This window comes from Pecten maximus, chromosome 12 (genome assembly GCF_902652985.1).
Source record: "Pecten maximus chromosome 12, xPecMax1.1, whole genome shotgun sequence".
In the NCBI taxonomy this organism is placed as follows: domain Eukaryota; kingdom Metazoa; phylum Mollusca; class Bivalvia; order Pectinida; family Pectinidae; genus Pecten; species Pecten maximus.
This window is the reverse complement of record NC_047026.1, coordinates 27,717,758-27,730,672: the sequence shown is the minus strand read 5'-3', so window position 1 is coordinate 27,730,672 and position 12,915 is coordinate 27,717,758. Positions and strand designations below refer to the sequence as shown.

The window sequence follows — 12,915 nt, the reverse complement described above, 5'->3', positions numbered from 1 at the left end:
TTAACAACAGACCTTACATGGCTGGGAAATGTAATGACAGTGTAATGGTTATGGCAATCCAGTCCAATGAGGAAAAGTTTAGAAAAGTCTTTGGTGGAAAGAATATATCTTCTTGTAACGTTTGTAAGTATGTCAACACTAGATAAATCATGACTGGTTTAGCATGAATTTCGTGAATAATTCCATGGCTTGTTCTGTAGAAGTCAGAAGATTTCTTAATTCCTTATACATATGTAGTTTAAGAATGATTTGATCGGGGACAATGAAAGGATTACCGTAATCAATTACTTTCTAAATGATTTAACCGTGCGAGATGTCCTTGATTTGCAATTGATTGTGTTTGATATGAAATGTATGAACTATGTTAAATAATTTCGCATTGAATATTGAAATATGTATCATGAGTTTTTTTTTTATTATATCAGTAAATCATGTAATATGTTTGATATCAAGAGTGTTCGTTTTGATGTTTTCTTTTCGATGTTTTTCTGTCAAAATCACCTGATCTAATATCAAGGTGGTGATTCTAAATTAGTCAGCTTGTTAAAAGTTTTAAATGATTTAACGTTCATTAATTCATTTTGTATTTTCCAGTGTATGAAGGCAATGTTCAGTATAGACATCTGAATGGCAGTCACATTAAAAATATTACGAAGACACTTGGGAGCTTACCATGTGAGAATAATAGCATAGAGTACATCGCCAAGTATAACTGTAATATTCGGCCGGAGCATATGTCTGATATAGAAAGGCATTTGATGATGAACGACACATGTGGGTAAGTAGTAAAAAATTAGCATGATAGAAATAAACAAAAGAAAACTTAGTTTTGTAAACAGCATGGATTTATGAAACATTTAATTAATATACGATTTATATGTAATGGTTTATACCAAATATGAACTGAAAACAGCCTATATGTAGCGTTTTTGCGCTAAATTAGTTTGTCAAAATCTGTACTGTTATCTGTGAGGCTTGGATTTTTGCATTCGATATTAATTGGTACATTTGAAATTAGAATATGGACGAAACAGCGTTTATGTTTCACTATTATCCTACCATCAGTTTCGGGACTGTTCAGATCATACTTAATTCATAGTGTCTTTTTTAGAGATGATCTTCCGTCTGTCTGCCCTTAAATAATTTAGTCCTTATTTGCATATTTTCAATTTTAAAATTGTGTTTGCAATAATTTCTCTTGGTCAGAAAAATACCTCAATGATTGTCCTAGAATTCCAAGTTTAGGTTTCCCTCGGTTCATACAGTTGACAATCATTATGTTTGAGACAGATCAATAGAAATAAAAAAGTATATACCACTGATGATTCTGAATTGTTAAGCTTCAATGTTAAAGGGTTGTGGCTTGGAAGAAGAACTGTGTGGATGATACAATGAAGGATTGGGCTAATACAACCTGCCACAATGTCAAGGATGTGTTGAAAAGAAACTCGATAAACATATTTGGAAAGAACGTCACTTTGGAAAACTGTAAGTAAATGAAAGTGATACGAAAAATTACTTACCGGCCAAAAGGAAACATAGTAGTCCAGTTAAAATGAATTGGTAGTATTTTACATTACTAAAATGAAGCATTTGACTTGATTATTGTGAAAGTAATCAGCAATATTTACCTACCTCGGCTTTTCAAAACTCTCTACTTCCGTGGCCCGTCATTCGTCCCTTGTCCGTCTGTATGTAGATAATCCCTATTATCGCTATTTCTTGAGCAGTACTGGAAGGACTTTTCTCAATCTTCATTAATAAATTCTGCATGGTTTCTACCTGAAGCCATTTCATTTTGACAGATGGCCATCTTGAATTTCGACAATTGAAGTTTGTTGAAGCCATTTATTGAGAAGCACAGGTATTAATTTTTGTATCGCGTGTGATGGAGTTGCATAGCGAAACGTTATTTTCCGCAGCAGTTGCTACGGCGACGGAGTCTGCAGCGGCGTCATCATTTCTGTTAAACTTAAAATTTCTCTGTTAATGCATAATCTATTATAATGGTACCTACAATATGGTTGTATGTATATGTAACCATCCCGACGCACATTTCAGATTAGGATTTTATCAAACTTTTAATGTTTCCTTTATATGAATAAATGAGTCATGTTAAATTTTTCCGTTAGGATCCACATTGACCTAAAATTCATACGCAATCATAATGGCCTCTGGAATATTATTTTTCACAAAATGTGGCAAGTATTTAGCTGACGAAAGGTCGAGGTCGACGGGGCAGAGGTCAAAGTCACTGTCAAATATGAACGTAAATTTTGTATCTTTACTGATAAACATTTTGTTATGAAATTATGTAGCAAAGTAGGTCGGAATTAAGCAAGAAGTCAACTTTCAAAAGATCAAGGTCACTGGGTCTAATGTAATGGATTTTTCAAAGGACAAGGAGAAAGTGGTTATCTAATTATGACCATGATTCTTATCTAAAGAATTATTTTGGATTGAAATAAAACGAATCAATTCTCACACAAGAATTGAAACTGGTATTATAATTCCGCAGCAAATATGGAATTTGAATATGATACAGAAAACAAAATGGCTGAAAGCCGAAGTTTAATATGATGATTTCGTATTCACACAAAGTTCATCATATATCTCTTAGATTTCATATGTAGGTCCCCCTTGTCTCAAACTTCATATGTGTGTTTCCTTCGGTCCCTAGTTGTGCCCATTGATTTGCAGAAAGCAAATGTCTGACAGTTTAGCTTTGCAAAACAAACAAAAAATCTTTTTATATAGACTGCGAGGTATGATTTTATTTGATTGACTTTTATGTTTGTCATCGATTGTATAACAACTTGTTGAAATGATATTTATATCTCGAATCCAAGTCATTTTATTGCAAAATGTTCACACGTGATTCCCATCTTGAATAAAAATGACTTGTATTTCTATAGGTACGAATAATGTATGTAGCAGCTATGGACAATTATCAGTTGCCAATCAGAACTGGACTAACTGCATGCATCTGCTAGTAACAGCTCTGATGGAAGATGGTATGATAAATACTGGAGTAAACAGGAATGTCACTCACCTAGCATTATGCAAGTAAGTAGGCAGACATTGTACATTTTTATTTATATTTTGTTTTCTTTGTGTGTGTGTGTTTTATGATCACTGTTGAAAATCAAATTATTCATTTCAGGTTATACAACGTGAGCTTACAATGTGTAGTGAATTCCACAAGAAACAAAGGATATAACTGTAGTAGTGCTTATATGAATAAATGGGCTATACCTGTCATCTCACAATATGTCAAGAGTATGAACACGTCATTAACCAGGATTGATTCATCTGTCGCCTTTGATGCAGACACATGTCCAGGTAAAATTAGCGACTGAGGGATTGCGGGGTTTTCCTATTTCTTTAATTGATAACTTTAAATCATAAAGAGGTATTTTGACTGATACTGCATTAACATAGATTTTGAATAAAATTGAATCTGTGATGTTAGTTGTAGCAATACAGTGGACCCGCGATAATCCGGACGCCGATAGTCCGGAAAACTCACAGTCCGGACGGAAATGCACGGGAACGGATTTCCGTAACGTTATTTTTACTCACCAGTCCGGAAATTCGGATTCCGTTTCCGGAAGCCCATTTTGGGAACGGAACGTACTTTTCATTAGTAAATTTCCCTCAATAATCGGACGATTTTTTCACCACGAGGAGAAAAAAATGTCGAGGCAAGTCACCCGTGTCGACAGCTGTACAGACTATCGCTTGACACTGTGCGTAGTCATAGCGACCGCTGCCAGGTCATAGCCCCGGGTGTTTACCTGTGCTACAATGAGTAGTTTTTGTTTTTATAACGGTACATTGCTTTTTCTCTACGACCTAAATTTTACAGAATTTATGCACAAACATACAGTACGTGATACGATAATTAATCAATCTCAAATGCATGTAATAAATTTATGATTGGTAATTAACAGCATTAACACTTGTATTGGGTAAACACGGATATCGGCTTTGTAACACCGTTACGTGAAACGACGACTCATTGAAAGATGCATGTTATTAATTACATACACATGTACGTATTAAGCAGTGATCACAAGAACTGGGTTGATTACACACACATTAGTCAATAGTCGTCTGATACTTAACTAAGCGTCACATTGTTAAGTGAATACGGGTTTAATAATTATCGGACATCTTGGGTAGTTCTCGCTGGTGTCGCGTACTTTTAAATAGATAGCTTGGGGTTTCTGGTACGTAAAAATCATAAAAAAAACATGGACTGACGGTAAGTTGTAAAATCCGGGTAATTTATTTAAGGTATTTAACGTTTGTAATTTCTACTTGTTTGTGAACCTCCGAGACGTGACACATGTGTGTTGTTTGTAGGTCACATATGCCCGCTATAAATAAAACAACGTTCACTTTACATGTTCTTTTAAAAACAGTTTATTTTTTACTTTCTACAAAAAAAAAAAAACAAGAAACTTTCTACAAAACAAAGCAAAAAAAAAAACATATCAGAAACATAAGTATATTTATTATTAAAAAGTCTGACAATTAGACGTGTTTATGAAACGTCCCGGATTGTAGGCCTATATAATCAAGGGAGATAACTCTTACACGACAATTTTTTTGACCTGGTACACGAAATTCGGCAGTCCGGAAAACTCGTAATCCGGACGGTTTGGACTGGGAACGAATGTTTTCGGATTATCGAGGGTCCACTTTTTTGGCAACACGTATATTTTCGATATAGTTCATTGTTGATATGTTAACGATTTTTCTTGATTTTAAATTCATTTCGTTTTTCAGCCGACAGCAGTGGTGGGCAGATTTGTGCCTTGCCAGCATTTTTCCATGCCTACAATGCATACGGGTCCCTGCTCTACACTCATATGATGGGAACGTTGAGCTTGCTCCATAATATCGATATAAGGAGCTTTGATGGGTCTGACTCTACAGACAGTGGCCTGTTCACTAATGAAACCAGTGGCCTACGTATGAATGGATCAAGCACTAACGAAAATGTCACTTCTCACATGCCTTATCCCCATGATCCTCGTAATGCGTCATCGATACCACCCAATCGGCAGATCCTTGTGTGCAGGTATTTAATTGAAAACCCATAGGTTATACTTTTATTAACATATCTCGGATGGATAAGAAGTACATTGGCGCGGTGCTAAACACCATACTAAATCTTAACAATGTTGACCTCGATCAGAAATAGTCTATTTTCCACACGTTAAAGAGTAAATGAAAATATGGACAAAGTGTGCATATTTTTTCTTTATATTCATAAATCTGAAAATTAAAATAATGGTTTCCTCACTAGTGGTTTAAAGCTGACAGTGCAAGTTAAAAAGCATCCAATTGAAATAAAAAAAAAATACCTGTACAGATTTCCAAAAATCGTTTCCGAGACAATCCCCAGTTATGGTAGTGTCCTATCTTAGGACGGGCAGACATTTTTCTTTTTTGTTACGCGTGGATACAACCAAGCCGCCGCTGCTATAAAAAGAACGTGCTTCGTCACACTCGCATTCACTCTAACCTCAGGTGTTCACAGTGACACACTTTGTATCTTCTACACTACAACTGTATTCGCGAACGACACCAAACAGAAGCACTTACCTGTAACTTGAGCAGAAAGATGGTCAGTGTCTCTCAGTTATCTTTCAAATCTTGTTGAAAATAAAGTCTCCAAATAAATGCTTGAAAATGCATAACGAATTAATCCCAAATACTCTATCCATCTTCTCACGTGTTTTTCGTGGGTGCAGCAATTTTCATAACAAGTAAACAGTCCGAGGAGTTCCGATTTTTACTCGTATTCTACACTAGCACTCCTCGGGTGTTTTCCTATTGTCTACACTACACTAGGGCTGTTGTGCGGTTTTATCACGTTTTAATTGCGTTATGGCACGTGCACAAATAATACATTTGTACGAAGACACGGAAAATATTTCGATGGAAACTATGGATATAATGAGGTAACAGTTGTAAAGTTGTTCTTGCTGCATATCCCACTGGAAAGACTCAGGTAGGAATTTACTCATATTTACTCTAAATATACTCTATATTTTCATTAGGTACATGTTTTGTTGGGGCCCAAATAGTTTGTGTTGTCAATACTTTCTTTTCTTTCTTTTATTGTAAAATAAAATATATATGTATATATATAAAGTTACCTCTTCAAATTCCATATTCAAGTTCCGTAATGTGAACAAAAACTCATTTGCGTTTGTATTGAGAACGTATACTATGTATAATGGAGAGATGTGTCGCTATGCGCGTGTATCAATATACTGATATTTGTCTCAGTGAACGCACGCGCTTTTATAGCGGCTCGTATCTACGCATTACAAAAAACAAAAATGTCTGCCCGTCCTTAGATACGACACAACAATAATTGGGGGATGTCTCGGAAACGATTTTTGGAAATCTGTACATGTATTATTTTTTTTTAATCTCAATTGGATGCTTTTTAACTTGCACTGTCAGCTTTAAGATACATGATTATAATCAAACATGATAGTATGGATTAATTGATTTCTAATTATTTCAGTGTGTATGAGATGGAACTTGGGCGTATTTTGGCATATTTGGACAAAGAGAAGAACAAGTGCAGTGTGACTAATATGCTACCCTCCGTGAAGGCTGCTGTGGCACTCTTGTTTAAACATGTTCGGCCAAATATTAACCCCACTGCAATACTGGATAATTGTAATGGGACAGGTAAATACTGACATAATCAATTGATATCTTGATTAAACAGATATTTCATTCATTTACTAGATAAGTTCAAACAAATTGTGCAATTTGATAATATGTGTGTATCACAACAGACTTCATGAAGTTCATTTGGGATGAAATGAACCTGGTGCTCTCGAATTATATTGAAATCAGACAATTATTTTCACCAGTTCCAAACAGCCCAAAAATGGACAACCATAAATCACCCCGCCTAGTTTGTATCTAGCACATTTCAACTCCATGGAAGTAATTCGTCAATTTATAGACCTCGTTTAGGATATCCTGCTTTTTTCATTGTAAGTCCGTTCTCAACTTGTTAAATGGTCATGGCTAATGACGTTAATTTTTTGTTCTTCTGTCCACCTGATCTTAAGGCGCTAATTGCATTGTGATCTGGGGAAAATTGATGTCCATTCAACCACATTGATGATCAGTTGTACCCCAGTACACATTATGATGCTTCCACTGCCAAAATAATCATGACTCTGTGAACAGGTGGCATTATTACGTTGCCCCTGTTATTGATAACATCGCAGTGATAAGAACTTTCCGATGTCACGTTAACAACGTGATTCCCATATTGAATGACTTTAAATGTGACGCTCAGTGGCCAACATCCTGTACGATCCTAACGGCTGTATCACTGCCTACTTCATCAAGCCGTGGTATGGCATGGGTAACTTAATTGCCACAGACACCCAATCGGCAATTACATCCATGTTCTAAATATCGTTGTGACTCAAGAAAACAAAAACCAATTTGCCCAAACTAATGTCAACATTTTTCAGATATATCTGACAAGCCGTGCTTTAAATTCTGTAAAATGTCTTTTTTGGGGGCATTTTGCTTTATTGCCTTGTATACATCTTTCAATTGCACAGCAGCAAAATAATAACTGTGTAATTCAGGTGACTATTAAAGAACATGCTTGTCTTTTTGTTTTGTACTAATAGTGAAGAAATCGAATGAATCCATTTGCAACCCAAGAAAATTGATGCTGAAGCGTGCAGCAAGCTGTCTGTGGTATTGGAGCGATTCCTGCATGTGAGTTGAATGTTAAGAAGTTATCATATACTTATAAGTATTTGCCTAAAATCATTGGTGTCATAGAAAAGTGAGAATTCTGAATTATCGTCACACTTTTTAACAATTGTTTTAACACATTGATTGATATGGGGTTTTGATGGGTTTTTTCTTTTCTTTAAAACAAACAAAACATCTATTTATATATATCGGACCCAAACTGACCATTTATGTCCATTGGCTTCTTGTTTATGTGTGCAATAACTAACCTATCATCTGCTGTCTTTGTAGGTCATTCCAAGTTTTCAAGCACTGCGTTTTAAGTAACAACACATTTTCCACTGAAGATAATTGTACTTACGACGAGATAGTACAAGCATGGAAGGACGGAGATCACTTGAAAAATGTTATATATCCACATTTGAATACTTCCAAGTGTGAGGATAGTGGAGATAAAGGTAATAAGATACACTATGGCTATCTTTGACTATGAACGTAAACATTTTGAAAGTACTACTACTTGTGGGTAATTACAATAGACACGTTTCTGGTGTAGATTATTGTATTTTGCGAGAATTTCTATTTATGCTTATTCAACTTTTGTCTGTACTATTGATTCGGCCGCACTAATTCATCAATGCGCTAACCGAGTTTGATACAAAGTAAAGAATTTTACAAGAGACAAGATATTAACACATTCGAAAACAAATTGAGATTTCGATACAGTAAAGCGAAAATGAAATAGCTACATCCTGATTGGGCTCCTTTGTGATGCAAAGAAGGGTCATACATGTTGTTCATAAGAGGCGACCAATCATCTCGAAAAATGTCGATAGAATTGTCATAATCTAAATGCAGAGTTGCGAAAGATCCATAAGGTTAAATACTAGTTATTCATAAAAAGTCCCATCTTCAATCAAAATCAATTCAAAGATTTGATTTTGTTAAACAATATCATGATTAAAGAATGAGTGAACTGATGGTTTTTAGTCCAGAAATAATATCTTCGTAATTTGTAGTTCTCAGCAGCACAGTGTATCATAAGGATTGAAATTTTAATATTTAAATTATCAAATTAAAACTTCTCTAATACAGGTGTGATGACGAAAATATATTTTTAAGTTCCAATTTCTTTAAACAAAACAGCAATTGTCATGATACATAACCGATATAAATTATCGAATTAAAATATCGAAGAAGCGCTTAGGATATTTATATCGGAAGGCTTGTTATTTTCTTTATATCTCAAAGATGGTTTCACGTCGTCATGCTATTCACAGATGACTCCTTCAATATGCTACATCTGTATTATTATTAGCAATTTACTGCTTTTGTTTGTTTCAGATCCTTCTGAGATACCATATAAAGTCTTCGATATAACTATTTTCTTTCCTGGCGGATGGAATGCAGACATGGAATACCGAATTAAAATAACAGTGAGGGTTGCATACACATTACTATTTTGAATATGTTAAGTAGATTTTGGGTCAAGTGAATCCACTTACTGTGACTTCCATGATTCATTTGTGAAAGATGTGATCCAAGATATTTACCTGAACCATGTTTCATCAATTGGATTTTTATTACTAGAAAGGCATAGTACATGTATGTGTTAAAAGTTCCATGTCGAATCGACACATTATTGAATACTATATTACAACAGATGTTTCAATTGGGAAGTCGATATAAAATTCCTAATACAATAGTTACATGATTAGTCCACTGTCATTGTAAAAGTTTGACTTGCAAAATTTAGATGAAAATAATCTGTTTTAAATTACCACACAGCTTTTTAAGAAAATGTCACCTGAGGGATTTTCACCTGAAAATTTCATAAAAGATCAATTGTTAATACAATGTTTTGTTTCGTGCTATTTTTCTCTGAAAATGTCAAATGATTTCAACCGGAATGCACATATCTAGTCCATACTGTTTCATATTTGAATTCTGGATATTTTATTGCTTGCTTTTCTTTACGTTTATTTTTTAGGGCGAGGCTTTGATGAGACGGGCGTTAACGGGTTACATTCTGGGTAGCTTTTATGTCGGATCTATCAGGTGAGTCATTTACATATGCTTTCGACAGGGCAATTTAATGGAATGTGAAACACTCGTCAAATACTGTCTCTCTAGAAAAATGAATTCCAATTGAACGTCAGACCTACTTTTAGATGTAATCAGGAGGCAGTGATGGTCTCTGTCACAAGGAGAACGTGTCGCCGACAAACGATAAAGCAACGTGATGAAATATGAAGGGTAGATTACTCCCCTTTATGTGAGGGAAAACAAAAACAAAACAAAATTTCTTGTCAAAGGTTTGCAAAACCAATTCTTAATCGTAATAAATAAATGTTACTAGAGTTATCAAATAAGTTTCGAACCTAACTTTGTTGCCCTGAGTAACTCTTGTGTACTTCTTTTTTATACAGCGAAAACAGTAGAATAAAGCGACAGACAGACAATTCCAGTAGTGCTGGATTTGTTGCAGAATGTGAAATCAAGGTTGCCAGTGATTTAACTGTTGATCATGTAACAAAGAACATTACCGAGGCCATCAATAAAGTGAACATGTCAAGTGTTTTCTATGGCGCTACAGTACAAGTAGGCGAAAAGAAGGATGAACCAGGTTTGGATATTGAATTAAAATTGATAACTAACTACACTATGAATCATAAGTTTGTCCGAATATGACAACTCCGTGATTTCGAATTCAGTATTAGATTTTTGCGCTATTTCTTACATTGTTAAATGCATTGAGGAAAGTATGTTACGAGGAATTTTTTACCGCCCTTTAACCGTCTTATGATCAGGCAAAACTATCGTTACTTGACAGTTAATTAGAATGCGAATAAGAGAATGAAACACATAATAGACTGAATATAATAGCATTTGTTGAATGTTGATAAAGTATTAAATTCCAATATGTAAGAAGCGCTGAGGATTTTAATATTAGAATGTCTATCATATATGACTCAAAGGCGCTTTCAATGATTTCACCCGCACTCCACTCAAAGTGTCATCATGTTCAGTCTCTCATATCTTAGGTTAAAGGCTACGCTATATATAAGTTATATTAGAAGACAATTTCAGTGATATCTTGGAATGAAAAAGTCGGGAAGTCATTATTAACAATTTCAGTAACATTAATGTTGGAAGGTTTAATTATTCTCAAGTTTTATTTTCCTTACAGAACTCCGAGATGTATGTTATCAGCAGGCGGATCCTTCTTATGGATATCGCGTGTTTTCTGAATGTTTCCATGGATATCAAGTATCAACCTTCTTACAAGCAGGATTGGGCAATTTTACTGGTTTTGCCAATGTAAAAAACCTGTTGGCTAAAGTCGATGGTGAAATCTGTAGGTTAGTGATTGCTAAAATAATTTTGATCACTTCATCATATTTGTTATAATACCCTGATAATGGAATATGCTAACGTTTTCAATGTGTCGGCCAACTATTTAATTCCATCATGTCTCATATTTTAGCAGATACCTTTAGTAGGGTAAGTTGATTATAAGATCACATTATATCATGATTACGTGGCCTGAAACTAGACGATATATGAATGAAATTATCAAGTTTCTATTCGGCTAAATATTAGCGACACTTCTTCCAGCGAAGGTATCGAAAAGGGAATATTTGGTTTAGTTTAAAGCTTTTATTATATGATACATACTTACATGATATATATTTTTCTAGTGAAAACTTATACTTATACTAACTTCAGTTGTTTTATATTCTACATAACTTGTGTTTCAGCTTTCTCAGCATTGGTTGGTCTTGTTTTAACACTACTCTTCACGCCACTTCAAAAGGAAACCAGTGTTCAAAAGAAACGGCCTTGACAACTATATTAGATTACAGCGCCTCAATGGGTGTAAATGCTATGAAACTGAACACTACCCTCAACCAATGTGCAGGTAAACCTGACAAACAGTTTATCATTATACTCGATAACAGCTCATCAGAACAAGTCTTTTCTACTCGTTGTATTTCTTATGTTGTCACCACTCTCGCTGTAATAGTTCGCCATTAAAGTGTCAGTTTATTCATGTGAAAACAAAATTTTTGGTCTGTTAGAAAATTTCCTTTACGTGATTCCGTGTTTCTTCCTAAAATCATTGTCTAAAGATGTTGGAAGGTCTGAAAAAATATGATGGTGAGGTGAAATAATCCTTTTTGTTTTAACTTGTACAGTACAGAAGATTATAAGATGATCGGCTATTCAAATCGCCCTGCGTCCTTGGTCCATCCGCCCGTAAACAATTCTTGTTATCGCTATTTCTAAAAAAACAAGTACGAAAAGGATCTTTGTCAAATTTCATATGTAAGTTCTTCTTGGTCCCTTGTTATGCATATTGCATTTTGGGACCAATCGGAAAACAACATGGTCGACAGGCAGCCATCTTGGAGTTTGGCTATTAAACTTTGTTATCGCTATTTCCAAGAAATTACTGAAGTGATCGTTCTCAAATTTCATATATCGTTCCCCTTTGTCCGTAGTTATGCATATCACATTTTCGGACTATTCGGAAAACAACATGGTTGACAGGCAGCCATCATGGATGTTGACAATTAAAGTTTCTTAACGCTATTTCTCAGAAAGTACTGAAGGGGTCTTTCTCAAATTTCATAGGTAGATTGTCCTTGGTCCCTAGTTGAGCATATTCTATTTTGATTTTTTTCCAATCTTAAAACAACAGCATTTAATCTGACGTGCTGCAACATTTTTAGCTCATCTGGACCGAAGGTCCGGTGAGCTTATGTCATGGCGCAGCGTCCGTCGTCCGTCCGTCGTCCGTCGTCCGTCAACATTTGTTTCACATCGCTACTAGTCAAAAAGTTCTTATTGGATTTTGACCAAAGTTGGTCAGAAACATCCTTGGCCGAAGAGGATCAGAATTTGCATAAATGGTGACTCTGACCCACAAAGGGCCAGAGGGGCGGGGCCCAATAGGGGAAATTGAGGCAATTCCTTTAAATCGCTACTAGTCATCAAGTTATGAACGGATTTGAACCCAATTTGGCCAGAAACATCCTTGGCAGAAGAGGATCAGAATTTGCATAAATGGTAACTCTGACCCCTGAGGGGCCAAAGGGGCGGGGCCCAAAAGGGGAAATTGAGGCAATTCATTTAAATCGCTACTTGTCA

The 12,915-nt window shown here is 35.3% G+C and overlaps 1 protein-coding gene across 1 annotated transcript in view; it reads left to right on the top strand.

Annotated features, from left to right (window-relative positions):
• Positions 1–611: 611 nt before the first annotated feature.
• The window catches only part of LOC117338962, an 86,295-nt gene continuing 73,991 nt past the window's right edge, over positions 612–12,915 (top strand). Inside the window, exons 1-13 of the mRNA XM_033900327.1 lie at positions 612–778; positions 1,355–1,488; positions 2,916–3,066; positions 3,164–3,342; positions 4,795–5,089; positions 6,551–6,720; positions 7,692–7,782; positions 8,053–8,219; positions 9,106–9,197; positions 9,752–9,819; positions 10,191–10,387; positions 10,952–11,123; positions 11,523–11,683. Of these exons, the coding sequence (XP_033756218.1) occupies positions 735–778; positions 1,355–1,488; positions 2,916–3,066; positions 3,164–3,342; positions 4,795–5,089; positions 6,551–6,720; positions 7,692–7,782; positions 8,053–8,219; positions 9,106–9,197; positions 9,752–9,819; positions 10,191–10,387; positions 10,952–11,123; positions 11,523–11,683 (1,921 nt within the window). The 5' untranslated portion in view covers positions 612–734. The remainder of the gene's footprint in view (positions 779–1,354; positions 1,489–2,915; positions 3,067–3,163; positions 3,343–4,794; positions 5,090–6,550; positions 6,721–7,691; positions 7,783–8,052; positions 8,220–9,105; positions 9,198–9,751; positions 9,820–10,190; positions 10,388–10,951; positions 11,124–11,522; positions 11,684–12,915) is intronic.